The sequence below is a fragment of the Corythoichthys intestinalis genome, unplaced genomic scaffold (assembly GCF_030265065.1).
Source record: "Corythoichthys intestinalis isolate RoL2023-P3 unplaced genomic scaffold, ASM3026506v1 HiC_scaffold_23, whole genome shotgun sequence".
NCBI lineage: Eukaryota > Metazoa > Chordata > Actinopteri > Syngnathiformes > Syngnathidae > Corythoichthys > Corythoichthys intestinalis.
Window position 1 is genome coordinate 5,555,553 of NW_026651592.1, and position 26,997 is coordinate 5,582,549.

A 26,997-nucleotide genomic window follows, 5' to 3' on the forward strand; every position below is an offset into this window, starting at 1 on the left:
ATAAACTAATTAAGTTCTAATAGTACAAGCCTGCAAAAAGCCATGTTATAAGTACTGACTTTCTGTATAAACTAGTGCCGTCGTTAATCAAAATTTAAAAGATTAATCGCGTGCTGTCCATAGTTAACTCGCAATGAATTGCATTTTGTTTTAATTTGTTGAAATGCAAAAATGCTTATATATTTTCAGTTATGAATACACCTAATAGCACAGGAGATGACCAATGTAAGAGTTAAAATAATGATAATAACAATAATTCATGCATTATAGAGTTATATAAGGCTTCATGCCAGCTTACTTTACTAAATAAAATTTAGTTTTGGATTTATTTAGATTTAGTTTTACTCTTGCATGTTATAAACTAAAAACAATGTAAGTCCAAGAAATGTTAACCTTTGTGACTATTTCAATTTCAGCTACGTGGCTGTGCATGTTGCTAACTTGACCTGTGTTTGTTTTGGCCGATGACGACTGGGTGAAGGTGCAATTTGGAGTCATATAATTTCTTACACTTTGTCTGCCATTTGAGAGTAATCCCTAGTTGTGTAGGTGTCATGGAGCTTTCTGGATCAATTTTGCTGCTGGGGCTCCTTTTGGTTGTGCTGTGGTTACTTTACAACAAAAAGACAGGTCGTCTTCCTCCAGGCCCACTGGGGTTTCCTCTGCTCGGAAACCTGCCGCAACTGGACAAACATGTTCCTTTTAAGAGCATGCTTCAGGTCAGACAATTACGGAATTACACTTATTGTCTTTTACGAGAGTGTACAAACATTTACTATACTTTAAAGGTAAGAAAAGAGCAGTTTTCAACCCATAGCAATCATTTTGAATTTAAATTATTTGTATTTTGTAATATGGCTGAAAAATCGCCTCCTCAAATCCATTTGACTGGCTGATCATGATCATGATTCACTGCCATTGACGGCAATAGCGTGGCTAGCAGATTGGTCAAATTGGTTTGTACGTCTATTATATTCGATGGCAGCCAATGAGTTAACAAAAAAAGTGATTTGGGGAATATATACAGTGCCTTGCAAAAGTATTCGGCCCCCTTGAAACTTTCGCCACATTTCAGGCTTCAAACATAACGATATAAAATTTTAATTTTTTGTCAAGAATCATCAACAAGTGGGACACAATCGTGAAGTGGAACAAAATTTATTGGATAATTTAAACTTTTTCAACAAATAAAAAACTGAAAAGTGGGGCGTGCAATATTATTCGGCCCCCTTGCGTTAATACTTTGTAGCGCCACCTTTTGCTCCAATTACAGCTGCAAGTCGCTTGGGGTATGTTTCTATCAGTTTTGCACATGGAGAAACTGACATTCTTGCCCATTCTTCCTTGCAAAACAGCTCGAGCTCAGTGAGGTTGAATGGAGAGTGTTTGTGAACAGCAGTCTTCAGCTCTTTCCACAGATTCTCGATTGGATTCAGGTCTGGATTTTGACTTGGCCATTCTAACACCTGGATACGTTTATTTTTTAACCATTCCATTGTAGATTTGGCTTTATGTTTTGGATCATTGTCCTGTTGGAAGATAAATCTCCGTCCCAGTCTCAGGTCTTGTGCAGATACCAACAGGTTTTCTTCCAAAATGTTCCTGTATTTGGCTGCATCCATCTTCCCGTCAATTTTAACCATCTTCCCTGTCCCTGTTGAAGAAAAGCAGGGCCAAACCATGATGCTGCCACCACCATGTTTGACAGTGGGGGTGGTGTGTTCAGGGTGATGAGCTGTTGCTTTTACGCCAAACATATCGTTTTGCATTGTGGCCAAAAAGTTAAATTTTGGTTTCATCTGACCAGAGCACCTTCTTCCACGTGTTTGGTGTGTCTCCCAGGTGGCTTGTGGCAAACTTTAAACGAGACTTTTTATGGATATCTTTGAGAAATGGCTTTCTTCTTGCCACTCTTCCATAAGGGCCAGATTTGTGCAGTGTACGACTGATTGTTGTCCTATGGACAGACTCTCCCACCTCAGCTGTAGATCTCTGCAGTTCATCCAGAGTGATCATGGGCCTCTTGGCTGCATCTCTGATCAGTTTTCTCCTAGTTTGAGAAGAAAGTTTGGAAGGACGGCCGGGTCTTGGTAGATTTGCAGTGGTCTGATGCTCCTTGCATTTCAATTTGATGGCTTGCACAGTGCTCCTTGAGATGTTTAAAGCTTGGGAAATCTTTTTGTATCCAAATCCGGCTTTAAACTTCTCCACAACAGTATCTCGGACCTGCCTGGTGTGTTCCTTGGTTTTCATAATGCTCTCTGTACTTTAAACAGAACCCTGAGACTATCACAGAGCAGGTGCATTTATACGGAGACTTGATTACACACAGGTGGTTTCTATTTATCATCATCGGTCATTTAGGACAACATTGGATCATTCAGAGATCCTCACTGAACCTCTGGAGTGAGTTTGCTGCACTGAAAGACAAGGGGCCGAATAATATTGCACGCCCCACTTTTCAGTTTTTTATTTGTTAAAAAAGTTTAAATTATCCAATAAATGTTGTTCCACTTCACTATTGTGTCCCACTTGTTGTTGATTCTTGACAAAAAAATTAAATTTCATATTTTTATGTTTGAAGCCTGAAATGTGGCGAAAGGTTGCAAGATTCAAGGGGGCCGAATACTTTTGCAAGGCACTCTATGTATATAAAAATCATCATAATATATATATTTACAGTGATCCCTTGCTACTACGTGCTTCAAACATCGTACCATCAGTCCATCGCGGATTTTTTTTTTCAAATGAAAAAAAAAATTATAATAATACAGATGAACTGTCTCGAGCAAAACGCAGTCTCCCTCTCCCTCTCCCTGCTCTTTGTTCGTCAGGCAGTGCACTGGAGTTGCTTATTAAAGTTAACGATGACTGACAGACATTTGGATTTGATCTTGCCAGAGACACGAACTTCAAAGCGCCGCATGCGTCAATCATCGGTTAACTTGTTAGACAGTTGCTGTAACAACTCATTGTGTGTGAGTGAGCAGTAAGTTTTTTTTTTGTTTTTTTGTTTTTTTATTATTATACTTTGGGGGAAAAGGTGAAAAAGCATGTCTTATATGTATCTCTTTCCAAAGCTAAATCTGAATAAATATATTGAAGACAAAAAACAAAACATTTTTTTTTCTCTTTTTTTTGTGGGGCTACTTTGCGTTTTTTTTTTTTTCTTATCGGGCCGGTTCTGGTCCCCATTAATCATAAAAAAATGAGGGATCACTGTAAATATATGTATTTTTCTTTAAAATACAAAAATTAATGAGGTAAAAAAATAATAATACAAATGAAGTAAAAGGAAATTAAAATTTCTAAAAAAATAAAAAAAGTTAAATGAAATTAAAAAAATAAAATTTAGTTTTTAAATATGAAAAATAAATAGGAAGGAGGGCATTATTAATAAATTTTATCTTTTTTAAATGTGTAATTTGTAGGGCTGTCGAAATTATCACGTTAACGGGCGGTAATTGATTTTTAAAATTAATCACATTAAAATATTTGACACAATTAACGCACATGCCCCGCTCAAACTGATTAAAATGATAGCACACAGTAATGTCCGCTTGTTACTTGTTTTTTGGTGTTTGGGCCCTCTGCTGGCACTTGGGTCCAACTGATTTTATGGGTTTTCAGTACAATGAGTGAGCATGGTGTAATTATTCACATCAACAATGGCGAGCTATGAGTTTATTTTTTGATTGAAATTTTAACAAATTTTAATAAAACGAAAACATTAAGAGGGGTTTTAATATAAAATTTCTATAACTTGTACTAACATTTATCTTTTAAGAACTACAAGTCTTTCTATCCATGGATCGCTTAAAGAGAATGTTAATAATGTTAATGCCATCTTGACTTATTGTTATAATAAACAAATACAGTGCTTATGTACCGTATGTTGAATGTATATAACCGTCTTGTGTCTTATCTTTCCATTCCAACAATAATTTACAGAAAAATATGGCATATTTTATAGATGGTTTGAATTGCGATTAATTACGATTAATTAATTTTTAAGCAGTATTAAATTGATTAAAAATTTTAATCATTTGACAGCCCTAGTAATTTGTAAATATATTTTATATTTAGTTACTATTATTTCTTATTATTCTTTTCGTTGAATTTTTCATCATGATTTTCATTGTTTTTTGCTGCGATTTAATTTTCTATATTTAGTGGGCGTTTGTTCTTTTGTAAATCTTTTTTTTTTTTTTTTTAACAAAACACTTCTTTTTCTGAAGTCCCCCCCCCAGGCAAAATGTCTACTACCACAAACAGCAGCCAGTCTTAATAAACTTTAAAACCGTTAGAACAGTAGGAAGGTTATTGAATTTGAATGAATTTTCTTATTTCGAGTGTTATAAGTTGTAATACAGTATATTACAGTTACTGTGTACTCAATGTAAATACAGTTCATTTTTAGTGCAATTCTGGTTCGTCTATAACTGTCAATGTCAGCCAGTGAGTTAAAATGGAACGGCTTATTCACATATTGGTATTTTTTAGCTGAGTGAAAGGTATGGCCCAGTGATGACGCTGCACCTAGGCTGGCAACGCACAGTGGTCCTGGTTGGCCACGAGACTGTCAAAGAGGCTCTGGTGGATAACGCCAACGATTTTACAGGCAGAATGCAGCTGCCGTTCCTCGTCAAAGCCACCCAAGGATATGGTGAGTCATCCAAGTTCAAACACCGGCAGAAACCATAACCCTATGTAAATCCTGGTGGCCCGCCAGGCGTATAAAGCATACTGGGATGTCTATGAGTTTTTGGGGGGGCGTTAATGTTTCTTGTACTTAGGTTTAGGCCTCAGCAATGGTGAGACCTGGCGTCAGCTACGACGTTTCACGCTGACGACGCTGCGAGATTTTGGGATGGGTCGAACAGGGATGGAGGCGTGGATCCAGGAAGAGAGCACACACTTGGTGGCACGATTTCAGATGCAGAAAGGTGCTCTTTTAAATCCACGTATGGGTGTGAATAATTGGATGAAAATTTCAATTTGAGTTTGATGTTAATATAGTAATATTTTTGTTTAAATATATACAATCTAGAGCAGTCTTTTTCAACCTTTTCTGAGTCACGGCACGTTTTTACATTGGAAAAAATGTTGCGGCACACCAAAAATATTAAATAAATACTGTATATAATAATTAAATAAATCAATATTTATACTTACTGAGTGTGAAACTTGAGCCTGTTTAGATGAACACAAAGCCAATATCCTGGCAGGAATCTTCTCCAACAGCTCTGTCTCTCTCCGTTTTTATAGCAGTTAGGCTTAAAAAGCTCCAAATTATCAGACAGGCGGACTTTAGCAATGTCTTTAACCGCGTCACGGCCGAGCATCTCGCCGTTTTCAAATCAAAATGGGTCATTCTTCTGAATCACGTAGATCCGAGGATTGGGGGGGGGGGGGGGGGTGGCATGTCAATGAGCGAGTGAAACCGTTAACTTCAAAACCATAGTCCATGCTCAAAACTACACTCTAGTCGTATGACCTAGACCTATCACCGCCACTCTCTTCTCGTGACAACAAATGACTGACAATAGTGGGAGACGGGAGCACTGTTATTACCAATCAGCAATGAGGAGGCCGAACCCCTCTCTATCCCAGCTTCTCGCCTGGACCCTTTAGAAATTGCGGCAAGGTAAGGGATTAATGTAGAGCTGAAACGAGTACTCGAGCAACTCGAGTAACTCGAGTTTAAAAACTGATCCGAGTAATTTTATTCACCTCGAGTAATCGTTTATTTTGACAGCTCTAAGCATCACGCTTTGCTCGGACTACTTTTAATGCGGGACAACGCGCTGTCACGTGCGGAGAGGAAGAAGAAAAAAAAAAAACTTACTGCAGCCGACAGCCACCACAAACGACGCCGACGTTGCTAAATACTAGCCCGCACGATGCTACGTTGGTACAGGTAGCGTCTGGTGCGTCTCATTGAGATCACATGTATGTTGAACTAGATGCGATATGACAGACTCGGCCGCGTCTGGGCACCGTTAGTAAACAGCCGCCATCTTAAAGCAGTATAGCGCTAAGCGCTAATAAAGAGAGCTAAGCGCTAATAAATAAGATTAACATTACTGTCGCTACTAGCTCACGTAACGTTAGCCCTGCGGAGGGCTAAGTTTCAATTAATTATGACCACTGTCGATGCGTGGCTAACGTGTCTTACATACAGGCTTTAACATAACATAGCATTGTGGAGTGATGAGGGTGTAAAATAAAAACTAAATGATGCTAGCTATCAATTTTAGCCAGTAGTCATTTCTTGATAAAACACCAAGTAGCACTGGTCCCTAATGTGCTCCAATACAGCCTGTATCATACATTTATTTTGAACACTGCAAAAACTCAAAATCCTATCGGGACTTACAGTTTAGACTAACTTAAAACTTAACTAGAACTTAAAAATGGCTTGACACAAAGAGAAATTCAATTTAAACACGTGGGAAAAAATCCTAACTTTTAAGTGATGTGTGTTATCAAGCGTAACGGCATTTTTAGGTAAGATATATATATATTTTTTTAATAAGATCTAAAAGTTTTTTGAGTGAAAGCAGTGAATTAGTCTTTTTTTTTTTAAATTCTAGTTACATCTGAGATGCAATTGTTGGCTGTTTTCAACAATATACATCGAAAATAAAGACATTGATTGACTGAAAATGGTTCAAGATTAGATGAAATGTCTTGTTTTCTCATGTATATTTATAATTGCTCTTCACCTAAAAATATATTTGTTTTATCCGATTACTCGATAGAATTTTCAGTCGATTACTCGATTACTAAAATATTCGATAGCTGCAGCCCTAGATTAATGTAAAAAATTGTTAACTTCTTAAAGCTAAAAGTTTGAGTGATGGCCTATAATAGTCTTCATAAATCATTCAATCGTGTCGTTCAATCAATTCCTGCGCTTGTAATGGTGTCTATAACACAAGTATTCGCTTAACTTAGGGTGACCATATTTTGATTTCCAAAAACGAGGACACTCAGCCCAGCCTCAAAATACTTGAATTTTACTCGAAATTCACTCAAAGATGCCTATATCACTTTAATATATTTAAAGTGTGCCCCCTCACTCTGGGTGGAAAAATGAAGTTTGAAAAAAAAAAAAATATATATATATATATATATATATATATATATATATACAGTATATACTGTATATAGAATGCAGACCCATGGAAATGTAGTCCAGTCAATACACATACACACAGTAGGCTATGTTCCAACTAAACATTTTTATAAATTACCATCACGACAATTGTCCTTGACGAATTGTTATTCCCATTCAATTGATATTCTCATTCAATGTTCTGGATTGCACACAAGAAATAACCGAAATAAACTGACAAACTATTCAACCAGCATGTTTCCAAACGTAGCAGTTCAAAACTACGTTTCCCATAATGCCTAGCGTGATTTAGCTTACTGATAGCTAGCTGAGGCAAAAATCAAACTTTGCTATAAAAGTTTACAATCATCGGCAGCGTAACGATGCGACACCAAACGGGGTTTTAGTCAAAGCTCCGACAGAAGTCAACAGTTGCCATTATATACGTATTTATCGTAAAAAACTTAACAACTGGGCAACCGTTGCGGCCAAATTGTCAACCCAGTAGATGGCGGTAATGCCTCATGATAGGGGTAAACTGCCAACAAAAACAATAAGAACTACTCCTTCCCTCCCTTCTAGTAGGAGCCATGTCAACTGCTGCCACCCAGCGGCCGGAGGGATGCTCTTCAAATTGGTCCTGTGAAAAATCATAAAAACCGGACATTTTTATGAATATATAAAACCCGCCCGGACGACAAGGATACTACGTGAAAGTAGGACTTGTCCGGGCAAAAGAGGACGTTTGGTCACCTTAATTTCTTATTATGTGACTTCAGATAGTCCTCGATATTTCACCGCCTCATAGAACGCAGTTACTCAAGGTAGCTCTAACTGCGGAGGGGCTAACTAGCGCCTTTCACACAGGGCTTTGCTAGTAAAGTTAGCGAACGTCAGTTGGGATCTGAATTGTCGCCAGTTGGCATTGTGAGTTATTTAAGGCCCCTTTGTAAAGCGCTTGTTAACGATTAAAAAAAAAAACAAAAATCATAAGCAATGAGGTAACTAGAGTGATAAACTAGTGCCTTCCATACAAGTCATGATTAGGGTTTTGTTAGTAAAGTTCTGAATGGTCACCAGTTATTTTTTACAACGAGTTATTTAAGGCTCCTCTATACTCTCCGATAATTACAGAAAGGGAAGAGTTTTGCCTTGTTGTGGAGGTCGTTTCATTTGTTTAGCCATCAAGAGTTATCAAACTGGAGAGCTCCGCTACAGGTCGCATTTAAAAGTACCCCCATTCCCGCGCTGTTCGTACACACCCCCGTTCATAAAACAGCCTACAAGTGTACTTCTGTTTATCCAGTATGATGCCTTATCAATCGAAGTAAAGGACCATGGGACTAATTGCTTTGGTTGAATGTAAATAAAGTTATGATCTATACAGTTAATGCTTTTGAAGATTTGTAATTTTTTTATTCTATCTATCTATCTATCTATCTATCTATCTATCTATCTATCTAAACACACAACAGTTAAGTGAATGGAATTTATACTGAACCTGTAAATTCATATTTTATGCTGTACAGCTGTTCTCTGCTTAATACAAATGGGACATACCGTATGTTTTATAATTTAGATTTTGTATAATTTGCTACTTAATGTGTTTTATATGTTCTGATTTCAGGATGAGAGATTTAGACTTGTATATGTTAAATTATTATATACTGTGTTTAATTCGAGATGTCTCTGGTTGCACTATGAAATGCACTTTTCAGCGCATGCCGTGTGTCCATGTCACCTTTTTCACCCCTAACCAGTTTGCATGCCTGGTCTCTGCCACAACGTGGGACTTTTGGGGATTTAGCAACAAGTTTGGCAACAGGGCTTTGAGGGCTTTCTCATTTACTTTTGTCGTTTTTCTCAAAAAAGTTGCCTGTTTGTCTGTGTTTTCAAGTCGAACAAAATAGTCCATCGACTTGTTTTGAAGCAACGGGTGTTTCTCGTGCCACGTTCAAGAAATGCTCGGATTTCTAGCCATCAGCCAACTTGCTGTCCTTGACAAGGTGGCTGATGGCTAGAAATCCGAGTAGTTCTTGAGCAGTTCAACCTTTTACCTACTCTTTCCTTCGTACTGCAACTCCGCCCGACGATGTAAAAAACAATGCGATATTGGACAATTTCCCGTGGCACACCTGACGATCTGTCATGGCACACTGGTTGAAAAACACTGGTCTAGATCAGTGGTTCTTAACCTTGCTAAAGGTACTGAACCCCACAAGTTTCACATGTGGATTCACCAAACCATTCGGAATAGATAATATAGCAATTGCTTTCAAATTCAAAACCAATACATGTAAGCTAGCAAGCTAATAATTTAGCAAATTCCCGTTCAAAATTATTTTCATTTTGACAGCATGTTTTATAAACGGGTCAAAATTTGAGACCACGCTTGGTCTGTTGTTTTCCCTCATACCAAGTGCAAGTCAACTTTCCACTGAGCAAACCAGTTCCTCCTCCTATCAGATCCAGGACTAGTAGTTAAAGTAGTTAACTTTTATCTTGAAAAATTGGAACATTTTAAAAGATTTCGAAGACTATTGTTTACAAAATACAATTTTCATATTTAAATTATTTTATTTTTTTAATGGACATAAAAGGGAAACATGGCGTAAGCAACTCAGTTTTTTCTAAACAGTCTGATTTCTTCTTGGCTACCTCTGATGATGTCATCAGCGTGTGACACAGTTGTGCCATGTTCTCTCCTATCACTTCTCCAGTTGCCCCCTTTGACCCGTCATTCCTGCTGAGCTGCTCCGTGTCCAACGTGATTTGCTGCCTAGTGTTCGGCCAACGTTATGACTACGAGGATGCCGACTTCCTGCAGCTGCTGGCCATCGTTTCTGAAATGCTCCAGTTTGTGGCCAGCCCTCTGGGGCAGGCGAGCTGCACTTGAGTCCATTGACAAACACAAATCAGCCAATTTTTCACATCTGTTAAGTTGTGCTCAGTATGCCAACAACTGGATTCTTCCACAGATGTACAATATTTTTCCATGGCTGACCGAGCGGCTTCCCGGTCGCCATCACAAGGTGTTCGCCCAAATAGAGGTGGTGAGATCTTTCATCAAGGAAAAAGTCCGGCAGCACCAGGACTCGCTGGTTCCCTCCTTGCCCCGTGACTACATCGACTGCTTCCTCAACCGTGTCCAACAGGTTAGAAGAAATAGCCCGAGTCCTTCATGTGGACAGGTTATGATCCCGTTTGCGTCCCCAGGAGAAGCACTGCGACTCCACTGACTTCTTCTACGAGAACCTAGTAGCCACAGTCATGAATCTCTTCATAGCAGGAACCGAAACTAGTAGCTCCACCATCCGGTATGCACTTAGTGTGCTCATCAAATATCCTGGAATACAAGGTAACAACCAAATATCCTCTTCCTATCCATCCAGAAATGCTGACTATTTAAATTTTAAGATCAAAATAAGAACACAGTGGCTGAGTGGTTAGTACATTAGCCTCACATTTCTGGGATCGTGGACTCAGTCACGGTCTCCGGCCTTCCTGTGTAGAGTTTGCATGTTCTTCCCGCGCCTGCATGGGTTTTCTCTGAGTACTCTGGTTTCCTTCCACATCCCAAAAACATACTAAATGGTAGGTAAGCCTGTCGCAATATGCAATAATTCCATTTATCGTGCGATAAATAAAAATGAAGGTGGTAATTTTTGCGCTGCGATTTATCGCACACGCAGTGCATGCGCGCGTGCGGCAGACGTGCTGTTAAAAGCTCGGATTCCTCGTTACCAACTGCGCAAAATGCATCTTTGTTCCAGCTCCGGCAAAAACTAGCGCCGGAGCCAATCGTTCCCATTATATCCTATTGTTCAACCTATACCGGCCGCGTCAGTGCTCCGGAGTGACTGTGGACCATCTACGGCGCGCCACATGGGGCGGCTATTTTTCAGTACAACGCCGGATATTTACAACGAAGTCCGCCAAAACATTGTTACCGACTTAGCTGCTACGAACAACCTCGCTTTGACAACGAACAGCTGAATGAAATTAAGAGCGCTGTGCTTCAAACTCGTCCTGTTTATGAAAGTCGATTGTCATATGCTGGTGTTATGTAGTAATGAGCAGACGTGACTTCAGCGGCGCTTGCTAACTTTATTAATGCGCGCACACACTAGATATCATGAAATGGCAAACTAGATGTGCTACGTCCCATGCCATTGGCTACGTGAGCCCAGAGCGATTATGGGACACATAGTCCCAGGGGTCGCGTTAACCGAATATTTTCCGTCGTTGACCGGTTTTTTAAAACGGTGACGGAAAAAACTGAAGTCCGTCCGTCATTTTGACAGGTTGCAATTCACACCCCAGACCACAGGGTGGCGAGTGAGCATATTAATTAGCTATTGTCTCTCTTAATGCATGACGTCATTGGCTATTCTGTCAGAATATTGTAGCGTCACCGGGGTCTGGCGGCGGCACCGTGATTGACACATCAACGCGAGGTTCTTATTGGTGCACCCGGTGTGCCAGCGCGTCATCCAATTGGTGGACTAGATTGCCGCCTGTGTATAGACCCCAATCACATGACGTCAAAACTCCACCCCCCTGACTGGAGCCGCCATATTATCCGTCAGCTCTTCTTGTTTACACATGACCGCTAAGTACATGCCTACTATTACGGCGTGTTTTTCTGCTCATTAACATTAATAATCAAAATGGTGAAAGCGTGTGTGGCGGTTGGTTGCAGTAACAGAGAAGATAGACGGAGAGACTTGAAGTTCTACCGTATTCTGAGAGACCCGAAGTGGAGAGCGAGATGGACTGCTGTAATTCGACAAGAAATCTGGGCACCAAACGATCACCACAGACTATGTAGTAGTCATTTTATATCTGGTAAGATGCATTTAATATATATTTAGAAGATTTTGGGCTGACAACCACAATTAAGATCATTGTGTGACGTTGGTGATTGGGGTCTATATAGTTGCCTCTTTTTCTTTGGGGGTGGAGTTGTTGTTTTGTTGGTGTTGTTGGCGGTAAGCAGAGTAAAAAGAGGGAGAAAAATACCACGACTTCCGTGTCTAATTTTTTGCCGCCAAGCAAGCGTTACAATATTAATTAAAAATGAATGAAAACTAAATACTATTGAATATGTCATCATTATCATTTTAAAAATTTAAGTGACGGGTAAAAATAGATTATGACCGGATTTTTATGACCCTGTCAGTCAAAATGACAGACAACGAAAATGTCTAGCGCAACCTCTGCGTAGTCCATATACTACATCGATGAATTCTAAACTGTCATGACTGAATGGAAGTTAAGAAGACCAAATCAATCCATACCAGTGACTATAGATAATGTTGCAAATATTGTTAATTCAGTACGTGACACAGATGGATTCGGACCACAAATAGGATGTCTTGCTCATGTAGTAAACCTAGCTGCTAAGAGAGCTGTAGCAATCAACAGTGTGCCCTGCCTCACTTTACAAACAGTAAAGATTGTTCTCAGCACTTTTATACAAATTTTTTTCAGATCAGTAAGAAGTAAGCACATAAATATTATGCACTAAAATGCATGTTTATATGATGGCAATTTAATTTTTGCTCATTAGCAAAAAAACAAACAACAACAACAACAACAACAAATATAATTGTTATTTTTTTTACAGAGCATTAAATGTATTGAATCGGATCGAAAATCGTGTCCCCCGTATCGAAAATCGTACCGAACCGTGACTTAACTGTATCGTTGCATCCCTATGGAACACCATAGCAGAAGCTATGAGGGGAAAAGTTTTTATTTGCCTAAATGCTTAAGTTATTAAGTGTAATTTTATCTTTTTTTCTCCAAAAACACATTTTATTTATTCTGTGTTTCTGTGCAGTATTAATATTGTTGTCTTTTACTTAAGAGGCATGGTCTATTGTTTTTAGTCGTGATTTCCTAAAAAGTATTTATATTTATATAATATTTATCACGTTTAAATGGGTGTACTTGATCTATTAATATATACTGTATTCTCACTGTGTTATTGGAAATTGTTTTTTGAAAAAAAAATTGGGGGGGGACGCAACAATATCGCAATAATTTATGAGATAAATTATCGCACACTAAAATTTGTTATCGTGACAGGCCTAATGGTAGGCTGATCGAACTCTCTAAATTAGGGATCACTTGATCGGAAATCAAACCATTTTTCAGAGGATCAGGATCGGGTTTTTAATTTGAAAAAAAAAAAATCTATATTTTTCTGCTTCATGGTCGTACAGCACCACAGTCTCTCAACCCCCCCCCCCCCCCCCCCCCCACAAGCAGTGCAGCCAAACTCTCCATCTTGCGTTTAGTACTTTAAGATAACGATGATATACAGGTTTGTAGTTTTGATCTTGCCAGAGAAGCTTGGTAGCTCTACGATCAAAGGCACAAATGTGTCAATCATCGTTAAATTTGAAAAAGTGTGCTGTGGCAATTCATTGTGTAAGTGAGAGGCTGTTCTCAGCAGCGTGAGTGGACTCACTCAATGAAGCACTGAATAAAGACAAAAAATTTTCCACGTCATTCTTGTTTAAAAATAATTCCCATTATGAAGGCAGCACGGTGGGACAGTAGCATGTTTGGAATCAGTATCGGGAGATTCTCAAAAATCAGGTGACTCGGACTCGGTGCAAAAATATGCGACTGGGACATGCCTACTCTAAATTGTCCTTAGTTATAAGTGTGTGCGTGAGTGCTTGTTTGTCTCATTCTGCCCTGCGATTGGCTGGCAGCTGATTCACGGTGTACCCCGCCTAGTAGGTGGGGTACACCCAGTGCCTACTGCCCAAAGTTATCCAGGATATGCTCCAGCACCCCGTGACTCGGGTGAGAATAGGTGGCTCGGAAAGTGAATCGTTACGGGTCCCAAAAACTTGGATTCCCGGATAACAAAAAGATTTGTTTGCAGTGTCTGAAAAGCACAGGCAAAGCAGGTAAGGAAAAGAAGACACGAACCAGTCTGCTCTCTTCCCAAATTTCCTCTCTTTATTACAAAATTTTCACTTTTAAAGTGCATGTCAAAAATCAAAATTATTTTCATCTAATTTCTAAATTCCTCAAAACATAAAATATCATTGCTATCATTTAAGTGTTTTATATAACTCACACTGAAATGGTCCATTGTGGTAACATATCACAAAACAAAATGAGGTAGGTAAAACACACTTTTTCCTGAAAGGTGTTATGCTGGGAAGTTTTCTTTTTTTTCCCCTATGGACAATGACAGTAACAACAATTGTCTTTTTTCTTCTTCCACATAACATATCAACACATGCACATTGCACACATTAACATCGTTCTGAAGAATTGAAGTCGGGGGTGGAAATTAGGCTCGAGCGTTTACGTCACAGCAGCACGGGATCGTGCGAAATTTGCAACAACGCAGCCATTGTGGAAGCACGTCTGCATCACGGGACATTTAAACTTAACGGCAAATATAATTGAACTACGAGTGCCAAAGATGGAAAAATGTAGGGAAAACTTGCCAGTTCGATACAGAGACAAAGTAGTTACCACGGCGAAGGACAGATATGTGAGCAATTTTAAGGATGTGAACAATGTTGACCCTCACGAGCAAGCCGAACACAAATGGAATAAAGATGTCGACAAGCTTCCACCACTACGCGAAATGGACATCATGCTGTATTTAGTGTTTGGTGTATGTTACTACACTCATCAGCAATTCCGAAACTACAAATCACTAACTACAAAGCTACGAACAGTTTTGCTGCGGATGGGTGCAGGATCTTCACATTATGACCATAGCAAACGGCAACACCATCTTTCTAGCAAAGGTAAGCAATGTGTGTTTACATTAGTCTGTGACCACGGATGTACAAATTTTTTGTTGCATAAAATGTAGCCTGTGTACAAATTCTTTGCCACTCTCTCACGTCAAAATATTACAGCTTTTTCATTTAGCAACGACAGGAATTATGTCTTATGAAGACAATGCACATGTATGCATGCTAGTTGTTTAACTGTAGCTATAGCTAACAACAGGCCGACTTAGGGCGTAAAGTTACAGAAATTTGCGTAAACAAACGAAATTAACTTACCAGAGTGGAAGTGCATAGAGCAAACTCAGTGTGTAACTGGAGAATCAAACGTTATGCCCTTCCTTCTGATCGAGGCCACCCATGCCATTCTTCGACGTTTGGTAAGTTCAGATATGACCTTTCCCTCGCCTTTTCTCCATGTAGGGATCCGGAAGAAACGCAATGGTGTTCCGTCGAGCTGTACCTTTCTATTCGTTCAGTTGTTGCAATTCTTTACCGCACAATAATTTTCAACCATTTTTAAAGAGCGACCTGTGTTGAAATGCCTCACTGTTTATGTTTCTCGCTTCCACAATGGCGATAGCGGCGGAAACCTCGCGAGTGCCACGTCATACGCTCGAGCCTAATAGGCTACGTTCATACTACAGGTCTTAATGCACGAATCCGATTTTTTCGTGTTTTTCCGACTCGAGTGAGGCATTAACTTGACGGTCTGAACGTGACAAGTCGCATAGAACTGGACCATTTCAAATCCGATCTGGGTCACTTTCGTATGTGGTTCAAATCCGATCTGGGCCACATTTTTCCAGACTGTTGCAGCGGTCTGTACTGTCCACTCCCCCAAATCGGATTTCATGCAGCAATTACGTCATCAAATAGCGAGAGAGACGCTTACCGTAGCGGTGCTGCTGCGCGTTATTAGCGCCTAGCTTGCAGTGAGCACGGCTTTTGGGGAAGGGCTGGGCTTGACAACAGTCATAAAAAATAAAAATGGGTTGAGGATAAACCTGAGAATGCTCAGTTTTCTCTCTGCTCCAAGTGAGCAATATTTCAACATTGCCTACACGGCCGAGAGTCGGGGCAAACTGCGCGTACGTGTGTGACATGCAGGGACAGTGCGTGCATGCTATCGATCCATATAAACTTTGAATATAAGCCTAAACGGGGATTATTTATGTCTGTTATTTGTGTCCTCCTTTTGAAAAGCAAAATATGATATCCCTGGAATGACGGATGACGTGTGTCATTTGTTTTGATGCTTCTGCGCATGCGGGTCTTCATGCTCAGCGCATGTCGGACTCCGAATTAGTGCGCATGCGTAATACTTGAACGGTCTCAATGGACAAAGTCAGTCTGAACGGGCACGCCAAAAAAATGGATTTGACAAAAAATCGGATTCGTGCATTAAGACCTGTAGTATGAACGTAGCCTTATAGTTAGCTAGCTGTATCATATTCAGTTCAACACTGGCCGTTAGCCATTAGCTCGCGCGTAGCTAACGTTAGCGCATGAATTTGCTACTAAAGTTCGCTAAAAAAACACAATTCTTTATAGCCTAAATTGAACACCTTAATGTCTTTAAGTGTTAGTGAGTCCAAAAATAAAGCTGGAAGTTCGTTCCAAACGTTACAAACCTGAAAAGCACAGGCAAAGCAGGTAAGGAAAAGAAGACACGAACCAGTCTGCTCTCTTCCCAAATTTCCTCTGAAGGGAGGAGATGAGCGAGTTCCCTCACATCACTGTGAATCTTCAACCTCTTTTTTGACTTTATAGTTCCGCTCTTTTGTTCCTACTTACTTTTTTCCCCTTCTCAAATTAGATTTCAGGGTTAATTTCACATACAGATATTGTATACAATTTTTCCAGAAATAATATAAAAATATTAAATCACAATATTTGTGACCACTTTTTTTTTTTTTTTTTTTTTAAGTGCGTCACAAAATGGATGAATAGGAATTCTAAAGTCCTCAATTTTTAGCTACCGTATTTTAGGGGGAAATTTATTTGATAAAATCCATCATCAAGAACAGACATGTCATCTTGAAAAACAATTTAAAATAAAAATAGAGGACAACAGTCTGAATAAGTGTACGGTATGCTCACGTCGCATGACGCGTAAACAACGAATGAAGAAATGGCAATCTTAAAGTGCGTATGAAACGAAAAAGCATGTTTATTTCATATTTCACGGGGTCTTTTATGCTCCTGAATGAAATGGACCGCATAGATGTGTGTTTCATATATTAAATTTTTGAATCCTGCGCCATGAAAATGAGTGACTTCCGGCTCCCGTCTCGGGTTTAGGACGAATGCGAATTAAACGTCACCCGGGTCAGCATCTCACAATACAGCATTGCTTTATAGCGTGCAGAAGGACTGGGGATTCAGCTGACTTTGCGGATTAATTTGTTTATCTTTCGCATCACGACAGCCAAATGGCTGCCGGGTTTTGTGGCTGCACCAGGGAGAGGCGTGTGAGCCTTTTTGGGTTTCAGAAAGTTCCCTTTCACCCCGAGATTGGCCAAAACAAGTGTGCGAAAACTGAGGGACCATTGGACTTACGAGGAAGTGAGTAAACATCGAGTTTTTTTTTTTTTTATTTCAAATACTGGGATCATTTTAATACGGTGGTGTCTTGCATTTTGTGGCTGACATGCTCCCTGTTCACTCGGCCTGCACGTCCCCCCGCCAGGAGACCACTATACTCGGCTTATTGTTCTTCGTGTGCCCGGTGTTCTGTCAAATTTTCCATCCATATTGCAACTTTGTGTTATAGGTTGCCACAAATACAGCGATGACAAAGTAAACTGTGACATATTTATGTCACACTGCTGTTGCCATAGTGTGCACTTCCTGTGGGTGTGGTATTACAGTATAAAAGGAATCTCTGTGATGTCTCTGTGACCCTACCCACGTGACGTCACAACTCCTTCCTCCTGACTGGTGCCGCCCAATTGTCCGTCAACACATCATGTTTACCTGTTACGGCTACGTACATTCCTCCTATTTACGACGTGTTTTTCTGCTCGTTAACATTAATAATCAAAATGGTGAAGGCGTGTGTGGCGGTCGGTTGCAATAACAGAGAAGATAGACGGAGAAGACGGAGAGACTTGAAGTTCTACCGGATTCCGAGAGACCCGGAGAGAAGAGAGCGAGATGGGCTGCTGCAATTCGACGAGAAAACTGGGCTCCAAACGATTACCACAGATTATGTAGTAGTCATTTTATATCTGGTAAGATGCATTTAATATATATTTAGAGGGTTTTGGGCTGACAACCACAATTAAGATCATTGCTAGGCTAATCGCCGACAACATACACGTATGTATGTAGTGAGAGTGCTATCACTAAACCATATAAACATTAAAAGCCCTAACTCCATTGACAAACGACATGAAATACATTAGACTTGACAGTCGATGTTAGCAATAACAAAAGATTTTGAATTGAAAATTTCGTAACTCACCTTTCCAAGCACAAGATAGATTCGTGCCGAATTTTCGTGGACGAGGACCTGTTTCACCCAACCAGCAACAAAGTATTTATAAGCCTCCAAGCTCTTAAAGTTTTTCAAACTTTCGTGAGAATAGGCTGATTTTGTGTGGACAAGATAGTTGTACATATCAGGGTAGCTGGCAGATGTCAGGCAAATACGGCGGAGACAGCGGGTCGAAAAACATCGATTTAGGTATCAAATATGGATCTGGCGAATGGATAAACTGAAGCTTTTCCACATAACGCCTTTTATGCAACGCATCAAGTGAGTTTACGGCATCCGAAAGCACCGGGTCTTCCATGAAATGCATTATAAATTGCTCGATCAATTGAGACCATTGATAATACAGACACAAAATGACGGACAAGGGGGCGGAACCATACAGCGAGCACGTGATTTTGTGACGTCGGTGGGTAGGGTCTATATGCTGAGAAGCACACTGAATAAAGAAGTGTTGTTCCATTCAAGTCTCGGCCTTACATGTACTTACATTAAGGAAGTACATAACAAAAGTGTTGACGAGGACGTCTGGACCTGCGTCAGCTTGGACGTGCTGTTTTTGGAGTTTACCGAGCGTCGCGGTGCTCCAGGGGACAGACGGCACCGACCTCTGCTTCTACTTCGTGACTTCGTGGGAAGGACGAGCGGAGTTTTCAAAAGGAGCGTGAAGGTGCTGTATAACCAGGTGCTATGGTGGGAGTTAACGGCTCTGTTGGTCCTTTTGATGAGCTTGTGGAACAGTGGAGCTTGTACACGGAGCGGTTCGGCTATTTTGTGGAAGCTAACGAAATAGCGGAAGAGAAAGTGGTTGCCCACATTTTTGAGCGTTATTGGGCCAGACTTTCAATTTACTGAGAAACTATATATATATATATTTTTTTTTAATCACGCAATATAATATCGTAATATATTGCAACCCCCCCAAAAATCGCAACAAGTTTTTTCCAAAATCGTTCAGGCCTATTTCTCTCTGTTTACGTCTTTGCCGTGTAGCAAAGCATTATTTTACGCCATATTCGTGTTGACCATGTGGCAGCTACGCACTCCTCCGACGTCGGCCGGTTTGTCCAGCGGTCATCGTCCAGCTGCTTCCCCGCAAATGAACCGTCTGCTCTCAGCAGGGGAACGACGAGCTCTAACTTGCTCAACGCCAGGCGGGTTGCCGATCGGCGAAGACGATTGATAACCCTGCCGCCGCATGAAATGATCCGGGCTAGTTATGTGTGATTTTTCGCTTCGAAGACTTTGAAACATCACTCGGTTCAGGTTAGCATGTCAGCTAGTTGTCACGCCTCTTGTTTTGTTTACATTCTCCGAAGCCGGGGCAGGGAAATTACAAAAGCTCGGTGGCATAAAATATCGTTCAGGAGGTGCGACAGTAAAGGTGAAGTCGACAGTTTTGGCCATTATGGAGTAATTTTGCTACAGTATGTCGTACTGAATAAATGCATTTTTATTATTTCATATTCCATTTAGCACAATACTGTTATTTGTCATGACAATACCATTTATTTAGCTATTGGGGAAAAATACTTGGATTAAAAGAATATACTGTAAAAATATTGGAGTAGAGAAACTGAAACAGTGATATTCTCGGCTCTTTTCGTCACATTTTCCTCGTTCTGAATCATTCCCCCTCAATGGGCTGAATTGTAAATCAGATGAAACCATGACCCTGCCGACTTCATCCTCCTGTTGGGGACGGTAGAGCCCTATAATGGTATAGGTGTAGCTAACTGGCAGATTAAAAGACTAATTTCTCATCATCTGCGCTTTGCCAAATTGTTGTATGAAGTCAAATCGTCTCAAAATATGTTTCTAATTCACATAATAATGCTATTTAAAACTTTTTTTCTCCTGTCGTACGCACTTTAACGTAACAGAGCTATTTAGAGTTATTCAGATAACTATAGCATAAAGAACATGCTAACAAGTTCACCAAACCATCAGTGTCACACCAAAACACTAAATCCAATGAAATCGTCATCCTCGGTGTATCTTTTAAACAACTCCGCCAACGTTGGATTTAAAAAGTGCAGCATTTCCTCTTCTACATTGCTTACGTCATTCATCGCCAGTTGCAGTTCCAAATATTCCATTCCATTCCATTCAATTAGTGCCATTTTGTTCAGCCCTTCTCAGTTGTTTTTATAAGTAACCACAAGTGCCTTGAGCGCCCTCTTGCAGTTTTGTGTAAAAATAACATGTGAAATTGTATAATAATGTGCTAATTTCACACATAAGTCGCTCCAGACAATAAGTCGCAACCCCGGCCAAACTATAAGAAAAAAGTGCGACTTTTAATCCGAAAAATATGGTAATAACATGAAGCGGGCTGTAGCAAATGACAAGGTGTGCTTGATCTAGCTCTCGAGCCACAAGCTTGACACTTGTGATCCAAATTGACTAAAAGAACGTCTTTGCCTTTTGTGGTTGTTTTTTTATCCAGAGAAAATGCAGCAGGAGATTGACGCCGTGATCGGACGAGAGCGCTGCGTCTGCATGCAGGACAGGAAGTCCATGCCCTTCACAGATGCTGTCATTCACGAGGTGCAACGATTCTTGGACATTGTCCCTTTTAGCCTGCCGCACTACACGCTCCGTGACATCACTTTTCGTGGCTACACCATTCCAAAGGTACCGTGAGTATAGTGTTTTTGTCCCAACTTAGTTTTTTATGGCTTGACGTGACTTGGTCTGAATCTCGGGTCGCAAATAGGACACCATCATTGTGCCACTGCTGCACTCTGTGCTAAAAGACGAAACGCAGTGGGCGCATCCTCAATCCTTCGATCCACAGCACTTCTTGGACCACAACGGCAACTTTAAGAAGAATGCGGCATTCATTCCTTTTTCTTCAGGTAAACCATAAAGTCTCAAGCCTATGAAAGCGTTCTGGACTGTGGCAATTGACCTGTGAGCCAAACACAATGCGTTCACTTTGTTGTATCCGAAATCTGACTACAAGAACACGAACTGAGTCGACTACACTTAAAAATAATGAGAACAACGATGAAAACTGGGCCCAGGGTCTCATTCTAGCAGCATTCAGACAAGTGATGACCTCTGACGGAAAAGTTCAGTCTTTTTGAGGATCCTGGGAGGTGGGGAGGCAGATTGGACGAGCTGTCGGGGCGGTTTCCAGGGGTGTCGCCAGTCTTGGATCGGGCTAAAGAGTTCGTGGCCACTGTTGTCGGGGCGGTTTCCAGGGGTGTCGCCAGTCTTGGACCGGGCTAAAGAATTCGTGGCCACTGTTGTCGGGGCGACGTATGGTCCGTCTGTTATCATTTGGCAAGGTGTGACCAGTGTTGCCAACTCCCCAGTAAGGAAAGTAGCTATTGGCTGTCCTAAAAGTCGCTAGATGACATTATCTCCTAATTTGAACAATAGGCGTTTTGCATGTAATTGTAATGGACGTGGTAGGAGAGAGGAATATACGGTGGCCTAGAGGCGAAATACAAAGTACACGAGAGGAGATTTTGTATATTGCTATATGTGCTTTGTGACCATCTCTGTGGACGTCCTTGAAGTTAGACACATCAGACACAAATTTATATAAAAATGATTTCAATCGTTTGTGCTGTAAAAGTTTTGTTTGTGCTGCTTTCATTTTTTATTTCCTATTGTTTTATAGGTTAATCAATAACAGAGGGGTGTCCCAAAAACTAGCACGATTATAACACAAACAAATTCGGGTCCGTTTTGTAGTAAATTGGGGGACTCGGGATATTCATTTGGAGTGATGATGTCACTCTAAGCCCCTCATTTGCTGCAAAACAGTCCCAAAGTGGTGCCTTTAGTTTGTGCTACGTTCGTGCTAGTTGTTGGACACCCCTCTGTTACTGATCGATTCGGTATGCTCCGTTAGCCGCAGGAGCTAAACTAAGGAAAAGCTACGAGTGACGTCACCACTTGAAATTAATATCTCAATAAAAGCATAATACTACATAAATCTACAAAACCGTAGCAGCACAAACCAGCACAAACATTTGACATCATTTTTATATAAATTTGTGTCTACTGGGGTGGGGGGCAACTTCACGGAGGTCCGTAGAGATGGTCACAAAGTGCATATAGCAAAATACAAAGTGTCGTCCTTTTTTAAAATTTTATCTGATTTTTTTACTTCCAGGTCATCATCTTGCCGCCAATTTGCAATCGCGCTTTAGGAATTGGGGATCATGTTGTGGCAATTTGCATTCGTGCTTTTTTCTTCTGCAAAGCGTTTGTGGTTGGGGTTCGTGCCTTTTTTCTATTTGCAAAGTGTTTGGACTTTTCATTTCGCCTGACACCTCTCACCCACCGTAGGAATAACATTGTGGGAAATGAAAAAAAAAAAAAAAAAAAAAAAAAAAAAAAAAAAAAAGAAACATTACCCTAACTTTTTTTTTTTTTTTTTAACATTGTCAAACAAAAAGGACCAGAAATACAATCCAGTGCAATAGTAAAAAACAAAATGATGGTAACTTGTCGCTAGATTTGTCGCTAGTCGATTTCGGCAAAAAAAAGTTGCCAAGAGGCTTTGGAAAGGCACCGGATTTAGGGAGAAAATCGCCAAGTTGGCAACACGGCTAGCCTCTAGCCCCAGTGCTAGCCACTAGCCGTGTTGCCAACTCCTCAGTATGGAAAGTAGCAATAGCGTACCGCACAAACGGTATTTTTAGACCGTTACGTCGCATTATAGACGCGACCTCGCATACAAACCATTATATTTCTGGTAGTTTTCTCAGGTAATCTTTTAAAAACAAACATGCCGATCATGCACTGCTACTATGGAACTTGTAGAAACGACTTTAGACATTACGACATTTGAAGGATGTTTTCTTCATACGTTTCCCGAAACCAAAAACTCGAAGGAAAAAATGTGAACAATTAATCAACTTGCACGGACGTTTAACGCCAATAAGATGAAGCCATTCACATTTCAAATGCAGTAAACATTTTGTTGGGGGGTACGGTCCTTCAGATATTTTTTACTTATTTTTTTAGTGTGCCGTTTTGCCGTGCTGTTTCTGTCTTGACAATGAATGACCTGAAAAAAAAATTAAAATGGTATCTGACTGCCACTGTTACCTTTTCTGTTGTAAAAAAAGCAACTTTAGTAAGGGCGAAGTGTAAATAATTTATAGAATTAAATTTGTTATTAATGAAAAAAAAAGTGTTCATTGGCTGTCAACGAGTAGCATTTGCGATCGCTACACAAAAATTTGCATTATTGGCACTTTGAATGTGTCCCACGCTGTAGGAGAGAGGAATAACGTCGTTGGAGAAGCAATTAGTGAGTGAAAAAAAAACTAGCTAGTCGCTTTTGACCAAAAAAAGTGGCCAAAAGGCTTTGAAAACTCACCAGATCGATCACATAGTCATTCATTTCTTGCATGCAGGGCTCTTTTGTCTGGCCACACGGATATTTTAGATATATTTTATCGTTGGTTACACTAAGGTAGTAATATCTTTATTTGATCATGTAGCTACTAAAAAAAATGCAATGTAGCATTTGGCTTTCAAACGTTACGGTTTCGTGTACAGATGTGCTGTGATGATAGAATAGAATAGAATAGAATAGAATAGAATAGAATAGAATAGAATAGAATAGCCCTTTATTGTCATTATACGGTTGTAAAATGAAATTGTGGAGCATCTCCCTTTACAGTGCAGGACAAGTTAAAAAAAAATCTCGAAAGTGTTTTGCAAGAATAAAGTATAAAATCTAAATAAAATATAAAATATGTATGAGGTAGTCTATGTTCAGGCAGTGCAAATAATTGAAGTGAGGTAGCAGCAGTTGGCAGTGCAGGCATTGAATATTGCACAAGTAAAATTTCGAAAGTGGCTTGTAAGAATTAAAGTATAAAATCTAAATAGTATAAAATACGAGGTAGTCCTATGTTCAGGCAGCGCAAATAATTGAAGTAGCAGCAGTTGACAGTGAAGGCATTGAATATTGCAGATTAATATTGCACGTAAATAAGTATTGCACATAGAATATGTGTGAAAAGACGTTAAGTTGCAGAAGTTGTCCGTGAGGAATTGAATGTTGCACAAGTAAAATCTCGAAAGTGGCTTGTAAGAATTAAAGTATAAAATCTAAATAGTATAAAATACGAGGTAGTCCTATGTTCAGGCAGTGCAAATAATTGAAGTAGCAGCAGTTCACAGTGAAGGCATTGAATATTGCAGATTAATATTGCACGTAAATAAGTATTGCACATAGAATATGTGTGAAAAGACGTTAAGTTGCAGAAGTTGACAGTGAGGCATTGAATATTGCACTTAGTAAGTCTTGCACATTGCATATAAATGAATATTGGACATTGGGTGATGTGTTGTGGAGATGGCTTTAGCAAAGAAACTGTTCCTCAGTCTGTTTTTTTCTTGCTTTTAAACACCTATAGCATCTCCCAGAGGGGAGCAGTTCAGACAGCCGGAAACCAGGATGTGAGCTGTCCTTGAAGATGTTTAGAGCTCTGCTGAGGCATCGAGGGGAGTAGATGTCCATCAGGGAGAGGAGAGGACAGCCAATGATCCTCTGCGCCGTCTTGACTGTCCTCTGAAGCCTCTCCCTGTACCTGTAGCAGTGCTACTCCCGTACCAGGTGGAAATGCAGTACGTTAGCATGCTCTCAATGGAAGAGTGATAGAAGGCTAGCAGCAGCTTCCTATCCAGCTTGTTCTTCCTAAGGACTCGCAGGAAGTGCAGATGCTGATGAGCTTTCTCTATGATAGCTGTAATGTACGTTGTGGCTCCGAGTACTTCACAACTAGACACTGTATTTTTTTAAAAATGTAAATTTTTCCGGAAAATTAATAGAGGATTAATTTCGGCTGGATATCTTCATCTCTATAATGGCAATTTTGTCTGTGTGGCTGTCAGTGTGTTCGTGTTCGAAACGGCTGGGCGGATTTTGACGAAATTTTACACAGTTGTACTTTATGTGCCTGGGAGTGTTCTTAGATGGGTTTGATCTCTGTAGATCTCCATTTATTGCGGAAAATGAATTAAAAACTCCAAAAAATTAGCATAGAAAATGCCAATTTTCACTTTTTTGCCCAAGCAGCGCCGGGCCATACTGCTAGTTAAAGCATAGATCCTCGGATACGTTCCGGGACAGGTGTTGGGCGCTAATTTCTAAAAGATACCATTCATCTAGTCATGTCATGCCTCACAGTAACAATGACCTTGGTGTGTGTTTTCCAAGGAAAACGATCTTGTGTCGGAGAGTCTTTGGCCCGAATGGAGCTGTTCATCTTCTTCGTATCGCTGTTACAACATTTCAGCTTCTCCTGCCCGGGAGGTCCAGACAACGTGGACCTTACTCCAGAGTACAGTAGTTTCGCCAACATGCCACGAAGACACCTGCTCATTGCCACGCCACGCTGATACAGGAACAAACAACCTGTATATCAAATGCACTATTTTTTTCGAATGGGTTCTCCTGGGACCATAGAGAAATTTTTCCAAAGACCATCCTCCTCTCTGCGATCTAACAATTTATGCATTATCTACAACGCTTATCATCTTTGCCGACCAATTTCAGTCCTTAGAGCTTAAATCATTGGCAGCCATTGATGGTGATAAACCTCCAATCCGTTGGAAGTGAAAGGGTTGGAAGTGAATGAACATTCGTTTATTCTTCCTTCTAGCAATAAAATCATTGAAATTCTCAGCAGAATGATGAAAAAAAACAAGAAATTGGAATGGAATAGCATAAACCTACAAAGAGGCCATGTTATAACTACTGAATCTATAGAATACAGTATATAATAAAGACGTTACTGCAAAACGTGGAAGCCACCCCTTGAATTTCTGTGTCATTTATATATTCAGCTAGTCACAAGAATTTCCCACATTTTGTGATTGGAAATGTCACATCAAAAAAAACAAAATAGACCCTCTCGAGACAAGTGGCAATAAAAGAGACCTTCATGTAACTTCAGCTAAATGCCGGTGTGTAAAAATGATATTGATCACTTTTGAGTGACATTATTCATTTCATACTAGAGATGTGTTAATACAGTAATATTCGTATGGTTTTAAAACATTTAAAAAATTAGCTAGCTAAAATGTTTTTAAATAACTAATACAACTAGCACAATTTTAAAAGCAAAATATAGTTGTAAGGATTTTAAAAATGTATACAAAATTTTTACAAAATCTTTTTTTTTTAGCAATATTAATAATATATTAATAATGATGAAACTCATATTATTAAAGTTGCTAAAATATTATCACTAATCCAAACAATGATTACATATATTGTTAATTTCTAGTTCATGTTAATTTAATCTAATCTAAGAAGTAATTCAAATAATTTAAAAACATTTACACACTAAAACAAGCTTTAGAAAGATTATAACCCCCGACAAAAATACTATAGTAAAAATATTTTATTACTTGTAATTTCGATAGATGTCAATTTGTTTAAAAATAAAAAAAAGACATGAAAAATGTAAAATAATTTGAACAAACAATATTTGCAGTAAAAAATGACAAATAAGAAAAGTAACATTATCAAAGGAACATTTTATTATTATCAATTCTAATGAAAAGGCATCCAGTTTAGGGTGTACCACGCCACCTTCCTATAGTCAGTTAAATGAATG

General features: G+C 39.7%; 1 protein-coding gene across 2 annotated transcripts; it reads left to right on the plus strand.

The window, feature by feature from the left end:
* The first annotated feature begins 469 nt into the window (after positions 1 to 469).
* LOC130911105 (cytochrome P450 2G1-like) lies at positions 470 to 26,506 on the plus strand. 2 transcript variants are annotated; one of them, XM_057828818.1, is made up of 9 exons: positions 470 to 719; positions 4,504 to 4,666; positions 4,797 to 4,946; positions 9,841 to 10,001; positions 10,099 to 10,275; positions 10,337 to 10,478; positions 20,844 to 21,031; positions 21,114 to 21,255; positions 25,593 to 26,506. In XM_057828818.1, exons 1-9 carry the CDS (start codon positions 555 to 557, stop codon positions 25,772 to 25,774), a joined length of 1,470 nt encoding a protein of 489 aa, XP_057684801.1. In that variant the 5' UTR covers positions 470 to 554; the 3' UTR covers positions 25,775 to 26,506. The 2 variants fall into 2 exon arrangements, with proteins under 2 accessions (XP_057684801.1, XP_057684802.1); XM_057828819.1 differs by lacking the exon at positions 25,593 to 26,506 and adding an exon at positions 24,790 to 24,925.
* Positions 26,507 to 26,997: the final 491 nt, after the last annotated feature.